Below are 22,114 nucleotides of genomic sequence, written 5' to 3'. Positions count from 1 at the left end.
CTCCACCACCAGTTCTCACTTGTTATGTTTTTTTATAGATTAGGACAACACTTATATTTATCATGATCTCTTTTAGCATGAAACACAAGGCTCTGCACTTCTTTCATCTGTTGAACACATGATGAAATAGGAATTTGGAGAAATAAGGAGGTGTCAAAAGGATGAAAGGCAATTTCTTTTAGCCTTACGGTCTGATGATGTCTTCCAAAAATGTTTGAAGTTATAATCAACCCAATTATAAAAAGTTATTCAGAATAGACTAGTTACTATACTATAGCTACTATAGTAGCTATAATATTATAGTATAGTAGCTATTCTAATAGCTATAATAGAGTAATACCAGCCTAGTGGCACTTATCTGAGTATCACTGTTAAGTAGTACATGGCCTCATGTGAGTCCCTCAGTGAGAATCAGACCTATTTCCCCCTTCAATGCTCTTGGGAACAATTCCTTCCCAAAATGAAGGAGTCAGGGCCATGTAATCCTCTAACAGGAAGTTCTTCCAAGTATCACTAGGTCTGAACATAGGAATGCAGATGATCTCCCCCTCCCTCCCCTATTTCTCAGGCATCTGGTTTAGAGCACCCACTTCCCCCTTTATCTGCCTTCTGCCCCCATCCCACCAAAGCTTTCTCTGTAATGACCTAGGAAGTATAACTGGATCTCTTGTGTTGAAATTCCAAGAGACTAAAGATTCTTCATAAATTTTTTTTAGGAAGATGAAAAAAAAATCACCCCTCTCCAATTGATTTAATGATCAGCTAAGAAAGTACCATTAAGCATCAAAGATTTGCTACATTCTATTTCTAAATCTATATACATGCATTCCCAGGTATCCACATTTTAGGTAATTATGAAGAAAAGATAGATCCAATCATCTTTATTGTTTTTCTGCCAGGATTTCCACATGAAGCCAAGCCCTGCCTTTGTGAATGCTATAGACATACTAAGTTATAGATGTAATTTGAAGAACCAATGCCCAAAATGTTGAAATGCAGGGGTTGGGGTAAACTGTAATTGTGGGATTAGGTAGGAAGCAGGTCGGGGCACAGAAGTCAATGGTTAATTAGGGAGAGCTGAGGTTACATAAGGACTTTGGAGCTGTGATATGTGTCCAGGTAAAATAAAGGTATAAGCTCAAGTTCTGCTCTTCCCGTGATAACATGAAATGTACCACCTCCAAGGCTCAGAGTGGAGAAGCGAATCAAGTATTCTTGACCCTGTCCCAAATGGCCAGTTTGGATCAAGAGAGTGGTGAGAGGGCACAGTCTTCCATAGTGGCTATCGTGGAGAAGAGATCTGGTAGATCAGTTCAGTTACCTGTTTTCCTAAAGGCAACAAGTGCTAAGATACTAAATTAATTGAGAATTCCTGGGGGCATGGTAATGCTAAAAATGAAGAAGGATTCAGGAGATAAATGCAAGGCTGGAAGTACAAACAAAAGAAGCAAAACATTTATAGAACATTGCAGAAGAATAGATGTCAAGGATGTGCCAAAAAAAAAAAAAAAGATGTTATTTCCCAGACACAGACTTTTAGAGTTGAATAAATAAGTCCACATCCTCTGTATTGGCCAAATTATTTTGTATTTCTTGGCTCCTATATTCTGGGGAACATCTTTCATGCACATGGTTCCTAAGAGAGCAGCCTATTAAAATAGCTTGACCCTGCACCCTGGTCTGAGAATGGTCCATCAAGGAAAGCTGTAAGTTTTGAAACTATGTTTCCTACTGTGAAATACAGAATGAAGTAAGTGAAATAAGACAGATACTGTAGTTACTCCCATTTTGCAAATGATGAAAAGGAAGTCTACCAGGGGTTGGGGAAGTTTTTTTAAGACACATGGTTAGTAGGGATTGACCCATGAACTCTAATCCCAGCTTGTTTCCCTCTAGGACAAATCCTGGTTGCAGTAAGTGCTCAATAAATGCAGGCAATTATTAAAAAAGACTAAAAAGGTGGTTTGAAAACAAACTGTGTCAGGTTTTGAATAGCATGCTTAGAAGTTTAGACTTTAAATTATGGAGAATGGGGAAAACTGTGTAGATTCTGAGGTGGAAAGCGAATGTTTCAAGTTGTTCTCTAGAAAGATAAACCTGACAGAGACCAGAGAGTTCTAATGGTGCTTCCTCCCTTGGGGGTCCATAGGCCATCCTATTGTATTAATAAACTCATTTATTCATGCATTCATTCATTCATTCATTCATTTTTATTTTAAAGATTTTATTTATTTGACACAGAGAGAGAGAGAGGCAGAGAGGGAGAGGGAGAACCAGACTCCCTGCCGAGCTGTGTGTAATCTCTACACCCAATGTGGGGCTCAAATTTACAACCCAGACATCAAGAGCTGTACACACTGCCGTCTGAGCCACCCAGGTGCCCTAGTTTTAACTTTTGAGCAAGCTTTTCTCCCTCAAAAGGACTTACTCCTGATTACCACTAACCTTGGAGTCGTCTTTAACTCTTTCCCATCTAGTCTGCCACCCCTCTAGATTCTATAGAGATTCTGCATCCTGTCAATCCATAGTACCCACATTCATCTTTTTCCTTCACTCCCACCTTAATACAGTGCTTTGTTTCCACTCACCTGTATAATTGTAGGGCCTGTTAACTCATTCACTTGTTGCCACTCTCTTCTACCATCTAATTATGTTGCTCCTCGCTGCTTGCAGAACTGGCCTCAAGCTCCTACACACAGCATCAAGGCTAACTAAAATCTGACTAACACATGTTAGCCTTAATTTTCCAATTGCCCTTAAGCCTCAGCTAAATTAGCTATTAATGCTCAACAATTATCAGCTGTTATTATTTGCTGTTAATCAGATTGTCCTGCTTGTTTCTATTCCCCATGTGTTAATGTGACCTCCTTTTGGGCATGAAAATTTCCTTGATTCCATTCCCTCCCTGCTGTGAAGGGATCATTCTCCCCCCTCACATCTCCAGGGTTTTTGGTACAACTTGAAGGACTCTCCACAGTTTGCCACGTATTACTATCATATTTGCACATGTCAGGACTTTCTAGAAGTTGAACTCGAGAGTAAAATAAAAAAGTCTTATTCTTTATTGTATGTCCACCTTCACCTTGCATATAAACATTTATTTGCATCAAATTTGGGACTAAGCTGCTGCTGATGACACGAACTCACTGACATCTTTTATCTAATCCAAACTGAATGTTTAAAAAAGGCAGAAATTTACTGAATTATATTATTAATATTGTAATAAGGTTATATGGTGACAGTAACTATACTTATCGGGCAAGCATCGGGTAATATATCGATTTGTCAAATCACTATGTTGTACACCTGAAACCAATATAATATTACATGTCAACTAAACTTCAGTTGAAAAGCTATGTCTACAGGACACCTGGGTGGCTCAGTCAGTTGACTATCTGACTTCGGTTCTGGTCATGATCTTGGGGTCCTGTGATTGAGACCCATGTCCCCTCGAGCTCAGCAGGGAGTCTGCTTCTCCCTCTACCCCTCCTCTTGCTCGTCCTCTCTCTCTCTCTCAAATAAATAAATAAAATCTTTAAAAATAAAAGATATGTCTAAGACAATTGAGAAAATTTGAACATCATCCAGATATTTGACAATATCAATGTATTTTTGCAAATATTTTATATATAATAGTAGTATAATTATTTTTTGGAGTCCTTTATCTTTTAAAGATACATGAGAAATGTTTACAGATAAAACGCTATGATGTCTGAAATTTACATTAAAGTAATCCAGTGTAACCCCATGCTGTCCTGAGACTGATCCAGACCGTCTCTCTGGCCCAGCCAGGAAGCTCATCCTGTCTCTCCCGGTTTTGGTGGTGTTCTGTGGATGGTTTTGGAAGGCCCAGCCCTGGCCCAGGTGGCCTCACAAACCTCCAAACCTTGGAGTGCATCCCAGATAAACTGAAGGAGTTTGGTAATGCCCTGGAGGACAAGGCCCAGACAGTCATTGAGAGCATCAGGCAGAGTGACCTTCCTGTGAAGACCAGGAACTGGTTTTTGGAGACTTTCAACAAAGTGAAGGAGCAGCTTAACACTACCTTCTGAATACCAGGAGAGCCGCCCCTCCCCTCTGTGGCTGTGCCCTGGGAGGGGGCTCTAAAATTTCCTATACCCCTGCTCCTGTGCCAAGAACTTAATGATACCCGCATGTCCACCCCCAGCCCCCAATAAAAATCCCATGGTGGGGGGGAAGTAATCCAGTGTGAGGGTGGGGGAGTAAATGGGAATATTGACAAAACAAGATTGGTTTGGTGATAATTATACTGGGTTTTATTTTGCTCTTTTCCTTACTTTTATGTAAAAAAAATTCCTTAATAAAATTTTTAAAATCCTCTACCTTGGAAAAAAATTAAATAAGGATTGTCATAAAAGAACAGGGAGACTGAATGTTTTGGGGGCAACCCCAGTGCCCCCTCTATTAATACTTTTAATATATATCATTGTTTCTTGTTGTTTAAAATTATTTACTATGTTTATTTTCACAGTGTTGCATAAGAAATGAATTTATAGAGGTCAAAATTAGAAAGATTTGCAAAGGTATACAGTGGTAAGTCTCCTTTTCATTGCTGGCCCTTGTCACTTAGTCTTCCATCCCCAGAGCACCCCTCCCACCTTGCCCTTCCCAGGATCAGTGCTATCCTTTTCTCATACATGCCATTTTTTTAAAAAAGATTTTATTTATTTATTTGACAGAGACAGGGCAAGAGAGGGGACACAGCAGGGGGAGTGGGGGAGGGAGAAGCAGGCTTCCTGCAGAGCAGGGAGCCCGACATGCAGCTCGATCCCAGGACCCTGGGATCATGACCTGAGCGGAAGGCAGACACTTAACAACTGAGCCACCCAGGCGCCCCCATACACACCATTTTTTTTTTAAAGATTTTATTTATTTATTTGACAGAGACAGACACAGCGAGAGAGGGAACACAAGCAGGGGGAGTGGGAGAGGGAGAAGCAGGCTTCCCGCTGAGCAGGGAGCCCAGTGTGGGGCTCGATCCCAGGACCCTGGGATCACGACCCGAACTGAAGGCAGACGCTTAACGACTGAGCCACACAGGTGCCCCCCCATACAAACCATTTTTAATGGCTGCAAAACATTGCATTATGTAAACATACTGCAATTTATTGAACAATTTTCTTATTGTTGAACATTTAAGCAGTTCTCATTTGTTTGATTTATTTACAAAGCTTCCTGTGCTTTGGATCTTACATCATTGATTATTCCTTATTATGGACCAAATGTTTGTATTCCTCCAAAATTCATATGTTGAAATCCTAACCCCCAAAGTGATGGCATTAGGGAGTGGGGTCTTTGGAAGGTGATTAGGTCATAAGGATGAAGCCTTGTAAACCAGATTAGTGCCCTTAAGAAAGAAACCTCTCAGAGCTCTCTAGTTCTCTGGGCCCATGTGAGGGTACAAGAAAACAGCAGTCTGAAACTGGAAGAGGGTATCATCAGAACCCCACCACGCTGGTACCCTGATATTGACCTTCCTGTCTCCAGAACTGTGAGAAATAACTGTTTGTTGTTTAAATCACCCACTCTCTGTGATTTTTGTTATAGCAGCCTTACTGGACTAAGACTTTGTTTTTTCTCTGGAATATTCAATTAGTTTCAACCAGAGTGTTTAAGACATCTTCGATTATCTGATTATTTGAAAACACAAAACAGAAAACCTTCTCTCAACCCCATATCCCACTCCAGCTACCTCTCTATTACTCTTCGCTCCTGCACACCCTGATCCAACACCTCAATATTCTACTGGGATAGACTACCTTTACCACTCAGATTTGTCCAGTTTCCATTGAGCTTTTCACAAAGATTGCTCTCCCTTTGGGAAGTCAACCTGCAGGGATCAATCTTGGACAAGTTAACTCTACTTTTCTACTTTATACTCTTTTCTTTTTCTACTTTATACTCTTAACAGGTTTCAAACACCATCTATACATGATATCTCCAAATATTTATCTCTAGCCCAGAATAGCCATATATGTTCAATTATCTACCTGATATCCCCACTTCACTACCTCAAAGATACTTCAAACTCTCATGACATGATCTCCTCCTTTAAGTTGGTTCTAGGGGAGCCTGGGTGGCTCAGTTGTTAAGCGTCTGCCTTCAACTCAGGTCATGATCCCAGTGTCCTGGGATCGAGCCCCATGTCCGGCTCTCTGCTCATCGGGAACCCTGCTTCTCCCTCTCCCACTCCCCCTGCTTGTGTTCCCTCTCTCGCTGTCTCTCTCTCTGTCAAAGAAATAAATAAAATCTTAAAAATATATATATAGTTGGGTCTGTTCCAGTGTTTTCTGTTCCAAGCAATGGTACCATCAATTATGCAATTGCATGAGCCACCTCTTATTTCCCATATCAATCCATCATTAGTTGTTATTGATTTTATCAGCAAAATATTTCTCAATCCAGCCTATTTTCTCTACTGACAGAGTAATCATGCCTAGTGCAAAAGACAATTTCATCTCTTTTAGGCCGACTAGTACCCCTAACTAGTCTCACCTTATCTACTCTACCATGAGTCTAATCCATTCTTCATACTTTAGGTGATTTTTTTCCTTCTGAAGATGGATCTGATCATATTACTTCCATGAGCTTATAATTCTTTAATGTCTTTCCACTGCTGTTATGGCAAAGGTCCTACCATGGCCTTCAAAGCCTAGTGTGAACTGCTTCCTCTCATGTGTCATTTCACAGTGTACTCCCTTTTACTCCTTAGCTCTTAGTTACATAACTGAAAGACAACTTTCTTGAGGTTTCTTAAACATTCCATGCACCAAGATCTTTGCAAATACCTTTCTCTCCATCCAGAATGTTCCTCACCACCCTTTCTCCTGTGTGTAGATATCTCCTATTCGTCTTTTGATTCTTAGCTTAAAAGTCTGTTTCTTGGGAAAGTCTTTCTAAATGTTTTCATTCTATCACAGAATGCTTTTCCTTTCCTTCAGAGCATTTCTCTCTAGTTGTAATTGTATATTCATGAGTGTAATTATTTGAAAAATATTATTTAAGATATATGGTATAGTGCTTAGATCGTGGGACATACTCAATACATACCTCTGAATGAATAATGAATATATTTATTTTTAATTTTTTAAAAATTTTAAAAAAATATTTATTTATTTGAGAGAGAGAGCCTGAGTGGGAGGAGGGGCAGAGGCAGAGGGAGAGGGACAAGCAGACTCCCTGCTGAGTGCAGAGCCTGACTCGGGGCTCAATTCCAGGACCCTGGGATCATGACCTGAGTTGAAGGCAGATGCTTAACCAACTGAGCCACCCAGGTCCCCCAGATCCTGAACTTTAAAAATTCTGGGGGCCCCTGGGTAGCTCAGATGGTTAAGTGTCTGCCTTCGGCTCAGGTCATGATCTCCAGGCCCTGGGATTGAGCCCCATGTCAGTCTTCCAGCTCAGCAGGGAGTTTGCTTATCCCTCTCCCTCTGCCTCTCCCCTTGCTTGTGCTCTGTCTCTGCCTCTCGAATGAATAAATAAAATCTTAAAAAAAACCAAAACAAAACAGTAGTTGGGGCAGAAACCATATTGTAAGCCAATCTTAAAAAAAAAATAAATAATAAAATAAATATTCTGTTTCTTGTAGGTAGGGGTGACTCTTTTCCCTCTCTCAAATAGACAGAATCTTTAAAAAAATAAATAAAAATAAAAACTCTGTTGCTTGCATACTGAATGAGAGAGTGTGGTTTAATGAGACCTATAGCTGCTTCCTCTGGCTCAGCTCCAGTTAGTTTTTCTGGTTCCTGTGTCCCCTGCCTTCTTGACCCACAGCCTTCTTTGTTTTCCTTTGATAGCTGCCTCTGTCCACTCCATTCCTTGGGGTTACCACCCTACCCTAGCCTGGCTTCTCTTATGGTCTCCTTAGTTGCCCCTGACTGATACTGTTTGGAAGACAAGCACTACTGCCCTTTGTGTTTTTGTAGATGTAACTTAGGTACTTTAAAAGAATGTGTAGTCCTTCTGTGTTAGGGGAGTGAATGTTTCACACATGCCCTTGATGAGGCTTGTATTTCAATTTTCTGAATCTTGTATCTCCTTATCTATCTTTTTCTTCTAGCTCTATCAGTTACAGAGTGAAGGGTATTAAAAATCTACTGTTCTGGGAGTCTGCTTGGAATTCTCTCTTCCTCTCCCCCCCAAAAATAAAGAAATAAATCTTTAAAGAGTTGGGGGGGGGCGCCTGGGTGGCTCAGTTGAGTGTCTGACTCTTGATTTCAGCTCAGCTCATGATCTTAAGGTCGTGGGATGGAGCCCTGTGTTGGGCTCTGTGCTTGGCAGGGAGTCTGGGTTTCTCTCTCTCCCTTTCCCTCTGCCCCTACCCCTGTCAAATAAATAAATAAATCTTTTTTTTAAGATTTATTTATTTATTTATTAGAGAGAGAATGAGAGAGAGTGAGCAAGAGAGAGAGCACATAGGCAGGGGCAGAGGGAGAAGCAGACTCCCTGCTGAGCAGGGAGCCTGATGCGGGACTTGATCCCAGGACCCTGGGATCATGACCTAAGCCGAAGGCAGACACTTAACCGACTGAGCCACCCAGATGCCCCAATAAATAAACCTTTAAAAAAATCTACTATTGGTGGTAGAACTTATTTTTGTAATTCTGTCAAGTGTAGATTTTTTTTAGTCTATGTTGTCAGGTATAGATTCAGGACTATTATAAACTTCTTGGTGACTCTCTTTGACTCTAATAATGTTTTTTGCTCTAAAGTTTATTTTGCTAATATTAATAGTGTTTGTGATGGTTCACTTTATGTGTCCATTTGGAGGATCTTTTTGGATGAGATTAACATTTAAATCAGTGAACTCTGAGTAAAGCAGATTGCCCTTCATAATGTGAGTGGACTTCATCCAGTCTCTTGAAGGCCTGAATGGAATGAAAAGACTGGCAAGAGGAAATTCTTTGGCAGATTCCCTTCAGACTTGATCTGCACCATCTGCTCTATTGGGTCTCCAGCCTCCCTGCCCACACTGCAGATTTTCAACTGGACAGCTTCCATAATCACATGTGCCAATACCTTATAATAAATCTCTTTCTATATATGTACGCACATCCTATTGGTTCTGTTTCTCTCGAGAATCTGGACTGATACATAACAATACCAGTTCTTTAAAACTTATTAGGTATATCTTTTTCCCCATTTCCTCTTGGAAACGAGGGTCTCCTGCAAATGGTGGTCTTTTATTTTTTTATTTTTATTTTTTAAAGATTTTATTTATTTGAGAGGGAGATTGCAAGAGAGCATGAGCAGGGGGGAGGGGCAGAGGGAGAAGGAGAAGCAGACTCCCTTCTCGGCAGGGAGCCCAATGCAGGGCTCGATCCCAGGACCCTGGCATCATAACCTGAGCCAAAGCCACCTAGGTGCCCCAAATGGTGGTCTTTTAGAAATAGCAAATAAGTATTTTGTTTTATATTTCCATGCAATATGAGACTTCTGTCTTTTAACCATTAAGGTTTCCTCTTTTATATTATCTGTGACTATGGCCACGGATATTTGGACTGATTCCTATCGTCTTATTTTTGTGTTTTATTTTTACAATGATGTTTCTTGTTCTTTGCTTTTTTTTACCCCCCTGCCCTCTTCCTGCTTTTTGTCAAATTGATTGTTTTCTTATTTCAAATGGAGAAACTTAAGCTTGGGTATCTCCAATAAAACCAATTTCCAGGGAGAAAAAAAAATTCAGAAATAGAAAAAAGAAAGTTGAAATGGGGCCACAGAAAATTCTGGCTTTTTTTTTAGAGAGGGAGAGGGGTACAGAGGGGCAGAGGAAGAGGGAGAGAATCTTAAGCAGGCTACACACCCAGTGCATAGCCTTATGCAGGACTTGATCCCACAACCCTTAGATCATGACCTGAGCCGAAATCTGGTCGGACACTTGACCGACTAAGTCACCCAGGTGCCCCAAAAATCTGGATTCTTTTTTTTTTTTGCCTCAAGAAAAAAAATCCAGATTCTTATAAGTGAAAAACTCTACACTTTAATAATAGAATTTTGATTTAAAAAATGACCTTTTAAAATTTTTCATTTGATATCCTTGGTATTGACTTCCACAGGACAAGCGAGAAAATTTCAGTTCTTCAGCTAATTTGGTTTTTCTGTTGTTGTTGTTCTCCTTCTTGGTGTGATAAGCTGCCCTGTTCAATATGGTAGTCACAAGGCAGATGTGGCTATTTAATTTAAATGAATTAATTAAATTAATTACATTTAAATACATATTTATTTATTTTTAAAAGATTTTATTTGCGAGTGAGCGAGCGTGCGCAAGAGCAGGGGAAGGGGCAGAGGGGTAGGGAGAAGCAGACTCCCTGCTGAGCAGGGAGCCCAATGTGGGGCTCAACCCCAGGACTCTGGGATCATGACCTGAGCCGAAGGCAAACGCTTTACCAACTGAGCCACCCAGGTGCCCCTTAAATATGTATTTAAAATTCACTGCACTAGTCATATTTCATGCACTCAGTACCTCTACTTGGTTAGTGGCTACTATTTTAGACTGCTGGGAATGGCCAGCAATCCCTGTATCAACGGATGAAAGGAACGAGAGGAGAAGGCAAGGGTGTCAACGCTCTGAGACGAAGACCCTTGGCGCTTCTTTGCTCCCGCTTTTATTGGTCCTTCAGGATAATCACAAATCGTTATCACCTTTTCTCAAGCACGTGATATGTGACGAGGGTTCTTACTGGAACTAGGAGGATCTGTTTACAGGAAAGATATGATATGCTAATCTGTGTGTTCTCCGAGTTCTGCTAAACATAGCCTAGGGGACAATGCATAAGTCTCTTGGATCACAGGGCGGCTGTTTGGGCTAAGGAAGCTTCAGGGAAGGCAACTCCTCGCCAGCATTCCTACCGCAGAGTGGTCATGCAGGCCTCCGCATTCCAAAGGCCTACACCCTTCTCGGAAACCTTCCATCACCCCCAGCAGCCTCCGTGTTACATTTTAGCAAGCCAAGTATTATGGCTGATTTCATGCTTTCCATTAACCCCAACATTAGACAGCGCAGATTATAGAACATTTCAATCTTTGTTTTTTAAATTTATTATTTTGAGGGGGAGGGGCAAAGGGTAGGGGGAGAGAGAGAATCTTAAGCAGGATTCACACCCAGAGCAGAGCCTGACACAGGGTTTGATCTCCCAACCTTGAGATCATGACCTGAGCCCACACAACCTTGAGATCATGACCTGAGCCCAAATCAAGAGTCAGACGCTTAACCAACTGAGCCTCCCAGGCTCCCCGAACATTTCTATCTTTGTAGAAAATTCTACTGGACAGGAGGTGATAATCCTGTAATAGTACTGTAGCTTCATACACCTTGGAGCTATTTAAGAGACTGCATCATGTTGCAGAATTTAGACCTGACAATCTATAGCAGCATTCTTCCAGCATCTTCTGCTCCTGTGTAGAAGAATGACCAGCATGGGGAACAATGCCCCCTATGGAGACTATTGGGCAATCCTGCCCCTGTACCCAGACTTTCAGGCTTGATGCCCACCAGACACTGGAAATAATTTATATGGAGTAACAGCTTAGGGAGTGGTAGTGATAACAGGCACTGAGGTTTTAACTTCTCTACAGTAGTGGTCTTGATCTGAATGGTAATGGGGAGGCCAAGAAAGGCTAAAGCATTTCCATTTGAAACGGAGTTGCAAAGGGTTGGGCATGACCCAGACTGGGCTGTAGCATTTGGGATTCCTTTGAAGCTTTGACCTCCCAATCTTGTTAGACTGGTTTAGGTCTCATCTGAACTAACTAGTTAGGAGGTCTGCTCTGAGCCTGTTGCAGTGATGACAAAAGTGACCAGTAGCTGCAGTCTGAAACTGATTTAGGTTGGCACTGGCAGGGAACACCATGCCAGCTACCATCTGCCCCTGCATATCCTGGATGGGCAGGTGAGATTCTCTTGGTCAGCCAACATATATCAACACACATGTGCCCATTCATTGCAGGAACTACTTTGCTTCTTTGAAGGAGAAGCTGAGAAAGTCCAAGCTCTTTGCTTCTTTATTACTTCAACATCCAAGAAAATTCCTCCCATAACTTTTCATTGTCAGCGTGTAGCCAGGTTTGTATTTACCTGGATTGGATTCTTTCATGTTTCAGCTGCTCAAATTTGTTTTCACCTTGGCTTATTCTCAACTTCTGTGCAGAGCTGACAAACACGATTTTTCCCCACTGATTTCCTCATAATTCATTTCTTCCACACTTTGTTGGTATTGTCTTTTGCAACTCACAAAGTCAAAGTCTGGATTCCCCACTGGGATCTGTTATCGCCTTACGCTTCGGCACTGTACCAAAGAAACCAAAATTTTCTTTCAGGGTGTCATCATCTAGATCTTCCTTAAAGTTTCTTCTTTTTGTCAGGTGGTAAGTATGGGAGTACAAGACACAAGATAGATTGGTGTTTTGCCCTCATGAAGTCGCCCAAAAGGGGAGACAGATAATTAAGCTACTTGCAGTGAGAGAAAATGTGTATTCTACATTGCATTTGTTTGAGTTTATTCTTTTTTAAGTTTGACATATAAAAATATACTATTTCGGCAGTTCATGCATCTGGAAAACAAATGTACCGAAACTAGAATGAAGAGGAGGATGGATTTATTTTAAGAACTGCAAAACCCCAACCTGCTATGTAAGAGAGTGACAGAATTAAAAGAAGCTGCTCCTCTCCTGTACAACTTTGGCGGGCCGGAGAGGGCGTGGGCCAAATCCCTCCACGAACTTGAGGGTACGCCCAGTCTCGGCTTCGCTTCCCGCACTCACCTCTCTACCACGGCGTCTGAGTGGTCAGAGCGCGGAGCCACCCGCGCACCCAGCGTGGCTCCGCCTCAGGCGCGCGAGTCCGCCGGCTCTGAACTACTGTTCCCAGAAGGCCGTGCGAAACCGGGAGGGAAGCGGCGGCGGTGGCAGGAAGGGCGCGAGCGGCAGCGGCGGGTGTCCCGTCAGTGGTCGGTCCGGCAGTCCCCGACCCCCGGCGGAGGACGCGGCCTCGAGCGGCCCGTGCAGCTCCGGGCGTTAGTCGGGGCGAGCCGATCCCTCCGCCCGTCGAACGGGCCGGGGGCGGGATGTAGGGGGCTAGGCGCGGAGGCCGCCGGCGCGGCGGAGTGGGCGCGGAGGGCGCGCCGAGGATGGAGAGAGCGATGGAGCAGCTTAACCGCCTGACGCGCTCGCTGCGCCGCGCGCGCACAGTCGAGCTGCCCGACGGTGAGCTGGGCGAGGGGTTAGGGGTGTCTGGGGCAGCAGTGGCGTGGCAGGGGCGGGGCTCGGGCTGCGGCGATGTCGGGTGGATAAACTAACCCAAAGCCGAGAAAACGCCCACATTTACTTCCTTTAGCGGGGGGGGGGGCCGGGCTGGAACCCCCGGCCGCCCCTCGACCGCCGCTCCCACCCAGGGAGGTGGGAGTTTGCTGGAGGGTCTGGGCTCTGCGGGCCCGCGTGCTGGAAGAAGCAGGCAGATGTCTCTCCCGACTGTCGATCTGGGGTGTTGGCAAAGGGGCAGAAATACCAGTCGGATGGCGGAGACCCGGATTCAGAAAACACTACAGTTGTGGGTCATTGTACAGTCGTTGCTAGCCGGGGCTAGAGAGATGCACCGAAAGTATTTCTGTTTTAAGCTGCAGAGCGGGAATTAAGGAACCTTTCTTTTCTTTTCGGAAATGGAGAGTACTGTATTTTGATATTTTGACAGTAAACAAATAAAAGGGTGTTAAATATCAAGTATGTACTCTTAAAGTACTGTGCGTATGTATATATATACACTTTGAAATTATGCCTGCCTGTCTTCATTCTTCATTTATTCATCAGACACAAGTGTGGGTTGGGGCCCTTCCACAAAGAGAAATAAGGCATGATCCTTGTAGTTCAGGAATTTTAGTTCATTGTGCCAGGGTTTCTTTAGAACGGGCGAAGGAAGCACTAGCGATAAAGAAGGTGAGAAATAAAGCCGTTTCGTTTGCAGCCTCACGAATTCCTACGTTTTAGTGGCAGCGGGAGGTGGCCTTGCTGCCTCTAGGAGGCTTTCCGTTCCGTTTGCCCCAGTGAGAGAAAGGGTAGTAGGTTAAGGCTGGTGATTTTTTTTTTTTTTAATGCATTGTATTAGTGTATCTTTAACTTTTCAAAACTTTCTTTGAATTGCTGCTGGAGAGGTGATTTGTAGGTTATAGGAGACGTTAGGAGAGAGCCACCTAATAAATGTGGGAATGGGAACTTTGTGGATATTTTCATGAAAAAATTTCCCCCTAGTCTCTATTTAGGATTAAGAATAGGGATGATTGCGTGACTTTCTGAAAAATAATTTTCTACTTGGTACTTTGCTAGTATGAAGTAGTTGACTGAAAATAATTATGATTTTAGTAACTATAGACTTGAACTTCTACTTTCTATGTTTTCTTTCCAACTTTTACCTTTGAGTCCATTTCTTAAGTGCTCTCCTCATTCATTTTCCACAAATTATTGGTATAGGTTAGTGAAGAACACAGCATGCAGTTTCATTGACTTGGCAATTGTGTTGTTTAGTTTATATCCCACTATCTTTTACAAAAATATGGTTTAGAAGACCTTGGTAATGTTTCCTGGTCTTAAAATTAAGTAATATATTTTCACTGTAGAAAATTTCAAGAGGAAAAATTAAAAAACCGGTTATTCTACCATTCAGTAATAAACAGTGTTAGTATTTTATTTCCTTCTATTACTTTTTCTGTCTTTCTCTACCAAATTAAGATCATACTGTATATAGTCTTTTATTTTGCTTTTAGAAAACGTCACTTTTTAAAATATCTTTAAATATGCCTAATGACCTTGCAGCTTTTCATAGGATACATGTAACAAATACTGAATTTAATTTTTGTTTTGATAATAGATTTTATGAGGAGCAGCTTTGTAGTTTTTAAGTCTTAGTCTTTCTCTAAGTCTTTCCTTAGGATTAATAAGTGGAAGAAGAATTACAGATCTAATTATGTCAACATTTTTAAAGCCCTGAGTATCAACCTCTCAACTTACTTTTTAGAAAGTTCCACCAACAGTCTTGAGAGTCCCTGGAAACTAGAATAGTAAGTAAAAATGAAACATTTTCCCATGTTGCTAGGCAAAAGGGGCATCTTGGCTTTCATTTGTTTTTTTTTTAATTATAATGAATTTGCTCATCTTGTTCCTTTAATTTGTCTTAGTCCCTAAGTTCTGATGGATCTTTCTTTTTGAACTCTCTGAGATTCGCTCTTTCAAGTGCATATGTGTTATAAAAATCCAGATTGTTGTGCTTGCATTTTAAAGACTGCACAAAAGTTCTGAGATCTCTCTAAATTTAGAAAATATTCAGATACTTATTTTGCCATGTTAGAGTTCAGTGATTAATAAGCATCTGATTGGAACACATTATTAAGGTTAGAAAGTTTTTAATCAGCTTTTACTCTAAAATTTTGTTGCATAGGATTAAACTGCAGATTTGACTGACTGAATTGGATTCTGGTAGAGCACATTTATATTTCTTTGGGATGATGAAAACCTGAGTATTACCACTAAGTATAATCACTAAATAATGGAGTGCAGGCTGTTGAGTCATCCTAGGCAGGGCTAACATAGGAATATTCTTGTGAGAGAGGAAGTGAAGAAAAATAAATTACTCGGGATCTGGATTCTCAGTGGACTTTAAAAATTGGTTTATATTGTTTGATTATGTGGAAGAAATAGTCTTAAATTACTGAATTTACAGTGAATGTAGCTTGTTTCATAAGATAATGGAACTTGAACCCATCTTAGCATATATTTGAATGATGATTAGGGTGATAATCAGTTTTTAAAAAATTGTTCCTATTTGATGGTTTAAAGAGAAATAGTATATGTTATAATGAATCTGAGCTCCCTGTTCTTCAAGGTTTTCCTTTTAATTGTAGAGTTCTGGGACTTTATCAACTAATCAAATGGCCAACATATCTGAAAAAGTGAGAGATTAAACTTTTTTTTTTATCACTCTGAAAACTTTAATTATATACCTAGTTCTTAAGGTGTCTTCCTGAGCGTGGAGAAGGAAGCAAGTGAGGAAAAATTGTATTCTCTTCTTTCATAGTATACCTTTTCCTGGATAGTCTCCTTCTAGCATCGTAGTTGTGCTTATATTTATTTCCTCATACCATTTGGTGTATGTGAGTTATATTTTTATAGGGTTATATGTGAATTAAAAAGTGAGATCTATATCTAAATTTTGTCTAAATAAACACCCTATTAAAACCCATGCGAAGCTTATGCTCACTTAAAATTATGCACAAACTTGATTTATAAGTTTAAATTAAAAATAAGGGTCCTTCCTGTTTATGACTTTGCTTATTATGGAGAGACTTAATGAAGTTGTCATGGTTTGGAAGTTCAGATGTTTATTGGGGCGTGTATCATATGAGAGAGAAAAAAATGTTGCCATGCCCAGGGAGGCTTAGTGCAGTATTTTTCAACTGCTAGTGGTGACTCACCGGTAGTTAATGAGAACAATTTATTGCAGTCAGCATTTTAAAAAAGGAAATAGAAGAGAATAAAACAAATTAGAGTGTATGGCACATAAAGGACTAAGTATTGTATTGTAGACCTTTTGGTTACTATATGTAGTATACTGGGTGTGCTGTAAGATTTTTATTGTGTGGGCTCTGGAATCAGCCGGGTTTGAATTCAAGCTTAACGACTTAATGCCACCATCACACAGCTTGTTACTTAATTTAGTGCTCAGTTTTTTCGTTTGTAAAATGGGGATGATAATAGTACCTACTTCATCAAGTGGTTGTGAGGATCAAAGAGATGATGCATGTAAAGCGTTTAGAACAGTGCCTGTGCGATAATGGTTTAAAACGTGGGCTGTTAGGACAAGGATTTTTTTTATTTTGTATCAAAAGAGTTGTTGCATCTGCGTGCTGAAACTTCAGAATAGTTCTAGGACTAAATTGCTTTTCATGGATGTACTTACAAATAGTGAAGTAATGAACAAAGATGTGAAGAAATGTTGATAACTTTTTTCCTTCTTTTTGGTGTATATATTTCTAAATATATAAACTGCTTTCTTCAAACATAACCACAATACTATTGGTAGAGCCAACACAAATGACAATGATTTTTATTATCATCAAGTCCCTATTGAGTTTTCTTCTCTCAGAAACATCTTCTTACAGTTGATTTGTTTGGATCAGTACCCAGAGTCCACATATTATTACTTGGTTGATCATCTCTTAAGACTCTTTTGATGATAACAATTCTTTTTTTCTTCTTTTGATAAAACTTTTTATTTTTAAGTAATTTAAGACTTACAGAAAAGTTGCATAAATAGTACACAGTTCCCATGCATCCTTCTCCCAACTTCCCATAATGTTCACATTTTGTTACAACCATAGTACACTTATCAAAACTAAGGAATTAACATTATCATAATACTATTAACTGCATTACAGACTTTATTAAAATTTGATGAGTTTTCTCACTAATGTTCTTTTTCTAACGTAGCATCCAGTCAAGATACTACATTGCATTTAGTCGTCCATGTTTCCTTAGCTTCCCCAAACTGTAATAGTTCTTCAAACTTTTCTTGTATTTAGTGGCCTTGAGACTATTTAAGAGGACTGCTTGGGTATTTTTGTGGAATTCCCCTTAATTTGGGTTTGTCTGATCTTTTTTCTGTTCTTGGTGGATTGTATCAGAGGCTACATGATATTACATGATATCAATATGTATTATATCTGGTGATATTACCCTTTATCAGTTGATCAAGATGGTATCTGCTGAGTTCTCCACTGTAAATTTACTGTTTTCCTTTGTAATTAGTATTTTGGGGAGATACTTTGATACTATGCAAAAACCCTTTTTCCTCCTAAAACTCTTTAATTTTAGCATTGGCATTAATGTTTTAAGAATTGTTAGAGTTACTTCTCTGTAAATAACTTAAAAAAACCCATAAACCTCTAAAATGCATTGAATTGAAATGACCATTAGTAATATATAAAAATCCAAACAAAGCTGAAATTTATATAAGTATAGTCTAAATAGATATTGTTGACTTTTAACCTTTTCTTTTGGATCATATTTCTGTGAACTTCATAAAAGACATAAAGGAAAATGTGCGTAAGTGTAAAGTAATGTGGAAAAGTAAGATTTTAATGCTGTTTTGTAAAAGCTTCTAAAATAATTCCCTTTGTTATAATATTGTAAGAAGCAAGTATTATGTATGTTTAATGTTTAAAAATTATTTTAGTATATATATATCTATAATTGCTATGTATGCTTAAAATTCCCCCAAACTACATGTAAGTTTGATAAAACATGAACTCGGTAAACACTTTTTGGAAGTAAAAGAAGTTTCTGTTGTTAAAGCTACAGAAAATACTAGGTCTCATTTTCCCCATCAAATCCAGAAGCTAGGCACTTAGGTGATGAAGTAAAGGGGTCTAGCATTAGGATAAGAAATTCTGCATTGTTGCAGATTTTGAAATGCCTCTGGTATTCCACACTATCTTTAATCTTTCTCCTCTTCTCACTTTTTATATGGAATTATGAAAACTCTGAGGTAGTTTTAAGTTTCACCCTTTGGAAAAACATAGGACATAAATTCTTTTTCAGTTTTTTGTTTAGTTTTTGTTTTGTTTTGTTTTTTACTCAGATAATGAAACTGCTGTTTATACATTAATGCCAATGGTTATGGCTGATCAACATAGGTGAGTGCCTATTTCAAATTTATGCTTTTTGTATAAATATAAAAAAGAAGGGCGTCTGGGTGGCTCAGTTGGTTAAGCATCCGACTCTTGATCTCAGCTCAGGTCTTGACCTCAGGGTCATGAGTTCAAGCCCATGTTGGACTTCACACTGCATGTGGAGCCTGCTTTAAAAAAGAAAGAAACAAAACCTCCTAAAAACTAAAAAAAAACAAAAACAAAAACAAGAGAAGTATGAATTTACCCTATGTTGTATACATATACATGCACAAACACAGTTTGGACATAGATGTTGTCCCGTGACATGTTATTTAACCTTTTTTATAGTTTATTGTCTGTGAAATAAAAACCAAGATTTTCTAAGATCCATCTCAACTGTAAAATTCTATGGTAAGAGATGTTCTGAATGAATTATCAGATATTAAGTCAGTTATTTGGTTGGTCACTGACAGAATAGCATTGTGATGGTTTCAGTTAGAGATCACTACTGATCTTTATTGCAAAAGGTTAGGGCCGATGGACAGCTAACTTCCTAATGTTCTGCTTTGATGTTCTTTTTATTGATATAGTGTGGACACTCTTTACAGGGCGCATATGAGATATAGTTATCTGGCTGGGTGATGAGATGTTTATACTTGTAGCAGGCAGCTCTGCTGTGGTTAGTCATTGAGTAGTTAGTATAATAAGGTGACAAGGAAACTTTTGAAACAAGTTTAAAATATAAATAATTTTTTGCTTTAAACTTCCTGTGTGATACAACTAAAACATGTTTAAATCTGATTTTTCTTAATTGGCCAAAACTAATATAGGGAGGCTATACTTTTTGCAAGGGGAGCAGGTAGCCCAACTCTCTTTGTTTCTCAAGAATCTAGGGAGAACTGAAGCCAACTTAGGTATCTTCAGAGCAGATAGAGATCAGCAGGTGAGGAAACCTTCAACACCAGTTTATAGGTCAGTGCAGTTTTTTTTTTTTTTTTAAGATTTTATTTGAGAGAGAGAGTGAGAGAGAGACAAAGAGAAAGAGCACAAGCTGGGGGAGCGGCAGAGGGAGAGGGAGAAGCGGACCCCCCACTGAGCAGGGATTCCCGACACAGGGCTCCATCCCAGAACCCTGGGATCATGACCTGAGCCGAAAGTCAGACACTTAACTGACTGAGCCACCTAGGCACCCCAGTGCAGTTGTTTTTTGGATGAAACTGTTGGCTACCATGCTATGCTTAGATTGTAGTGCTTTGTTTTTTGATTGACCTGGGACAGAACTTCTTGGATAATTGGTTAGAGTAACTAAAGGGCAATTAGCTCAAGTTACTATGTTTTTTAAAACTTTTTTTTTAACATACCGATTCTTTTAATTTTCTTTTGGCTTAGGTCTGTTTCTGAGCTACTATCAAATTCAAAGTTTGATGTCAATTATGCATTTGGACGTGTGAAAAGAAGCTTACTTCACATTGCAGCAAAGTAAGGAGGAGGATATTTTGGATTAAAGTCTGGTCTAGCACAGTGATCAGTAAGCTTTTGATCAGTGTTTTCCCACAGTAGTTATGGGAAGAGATGAGAACAGACTGCTGAATGGTTCTTTACTCTGTTTAGAGCATAGTATGCTGTGTTTGCATTCTTTTTCTAGATATGTCAACCTTGAGATCAGACTCAAGTCTCACATCTACTATCTTAGCTTGTTCTAGGTCAGATCAGTAGGTTGTCTTTCCTGGATGTACTTGAGAGGGTACATTCACTGAAAATTTTCTCTCATCCTACCAGTATGAAATTTTATATGTTAACTGCACATGAAGCCATTGGCTTTACATTTTTTACTTAGGTATGAGAATGATTTTAATCCATAATCTTCCAGTATGTAATCAGTCAATTAATTGATATCTAACTTCCTTTCAGGACTTAGGTAGATATGTTAAAATTAATTTTTCATAATAAATTTGGCTTCTGGAAGGCCAAAGAATTGAGAGTACTATGTGGTTTCTTTTATGTATTAATACTTTATTTTGCTTTATTTGAACATCTCAAATACTTCATAGCTTTCATAGTAGAATATACCTTCTTGAAAGTAGAGGATATTTAATATTTATGACAGAAGTTAAATCAAATTGTAGGTTAATAATGGACCTTAAAATGTGTTTAGTAGAGCTTTTTGTTTTTTTAATTGAGGTATGTCAACTGATGAACGTATCTGAACTGTTTTTAATATTGTTTTAGTTGTGGTTCGGTGGAATGCTTGGTCCTGCTATTAAAGAAAGGAGCAAATCCTAACTATCAAGATATTTCAGGCTGTACGCCCCTTCATTTGGCAGCTAGAAATGGGTAAATATTTTGTCCCTTGAGTAACTTAAGTTGTATTATCAGTTATGACTGACAGTATTCAAGGCTCTCTTGATTTGGTGATTTTTTTTGACCAGTATTTGCCTTGGGAAGAGGGTCGTGGGTCATTGTATTCAATATTTAAATAACTATCATATTTAACAATTGTTTACTAATATTTCTTCTTGAAAATATACTTAAGTTCATTTTTACTTGTATTATAATGATATTTTATTTTCTAAAAGGCATCATTGTCACCCTCTTTGTTTTGGTGTCCTTTTTCCTGCTCATTCTTTTTCACATCTATTTCCATACCTTATTTTCCAAATCGCTTGTTCAGTTAATTTTATTAATGGAATTAAAGACAGAGTAAATATACCCAGCTTATTTATATCTTTTTGAGAATGGGCTATACTGTAGTAAGCTTTCTAAATTAGGATAGCTTACTCCTTTCAGTACCAAAACTTATTTTTCCTTTTAATTATGACAAAAAGTTTTCTAAATAAATAATGTATTTACTACCCTTCCTTTTGAAATTTTTTATTAAATAATTTTTCCCCTTATAAAAGTAGTATTTCTAAAATGTAAATATATTTTTGCTTTTTCCTGATAACTCTGATGTTCATTATTTACATCTTTATGTTATTCTATGCTGGTTTATTTTACTTTTTTAAAGATTTATTTATTTGAGAGAGAGAAAGAGAGATGCTTGAGAGATAGAGTGGGGGTAGGGGCAGAGGGAGAGAATATCAGACGGACTTCCTGCTGAGCATGGGGCTCTGTCTCAGGACCCTGAGTTCATGACCTGAGTTGAAACTCAAGAATCAGCCACTTAACCAGCTGAGCCTCCCAGGTGCTCCATTCTGTGGTATTTTATTTTATTTTATTTTTTATTTTATTTTATATATTTTTAAAGATTTTATTTATTTGAGAGAGAGAGAGAATGAGATAGAGAGAGAGAGCATGAAAGGGGGGAGGGTCAGAGGGAGAAGCAGGTTTCCCGCTGAGCAGGGAGCCCGATGCGGGACTTGATCCCGGGATTCCAGGATCATGACCTGAGCTGAAGGCAGTCGCATAACCAACCGAGCCACCCAGGCGCACGTTGTGTGGTA

At 39.5% G+C, this 22,114-nt stretch overlaps 1 protein-coding gene across 3 annotated transcripts in view; it reads left to right on the top strand.

The window, feature by feature from the left end:
* The first annotated feature begins 12,906 nt into the window (after positions 1–12,906).
* HACE1 (HECT domain and ankyrin repeat containing E3 ubiquitin protein ligase 1) overlaps positions 12,907–22,114 on the top strand; it is a 101,121-nt gene continuing 91,913 nt past the window's right edge. For 2 of the 3 annotated variants that reach the window (XM_025863167.2, XM_025863148.2), the window contains exons 1-4: positions 12,907–13,221; positions 18,641–18,695; positions 20,061–20,150; positions 20,901–21,005. In XM_025863167.2, the coding sequence (XP_025718952.1) occupies positions 13,146–13,221; positions 18,641–18,695; positions 20,061–20,150; positions 20,901–21,005 (326 nt within the window). In that variant the 5' untranslated portion in view covers positions 12,907–13,145. Of the gene's footprint in view, positions 13,222–14,996; positions 15,066–18,640; positions 18,696–20,060; positions 20,151–20,900; positions 21,006–22,114 lie in introns of those variants that run through there. The other variant, XM_025863158.2, reaches the window with a different exon arrangement.

This window comes from Callorhinus ursinus, unplaced genomic scaffold, assembly GCF_003265705.2.
Source record: "Callorhinus ursinus isolate GAN/ISIS: 27379988/994484 unplaced genomic scaffold, GSC_fseal_2.0 scaffold6, whole genome shotgun sequence".
In the NCBI taxonomy this organism is placed as follows: domain Eukaryota; kingdom Metazoa; phylum Chordata; class Mammalia; order Carnivora; family Otariidae; genus Callorhinus; species Callorhinus ursinus.
Note: the sequence above shows the minus strand (reverse complement) of the source record. Positions and strands in the feature narration are given on the sequence as shown.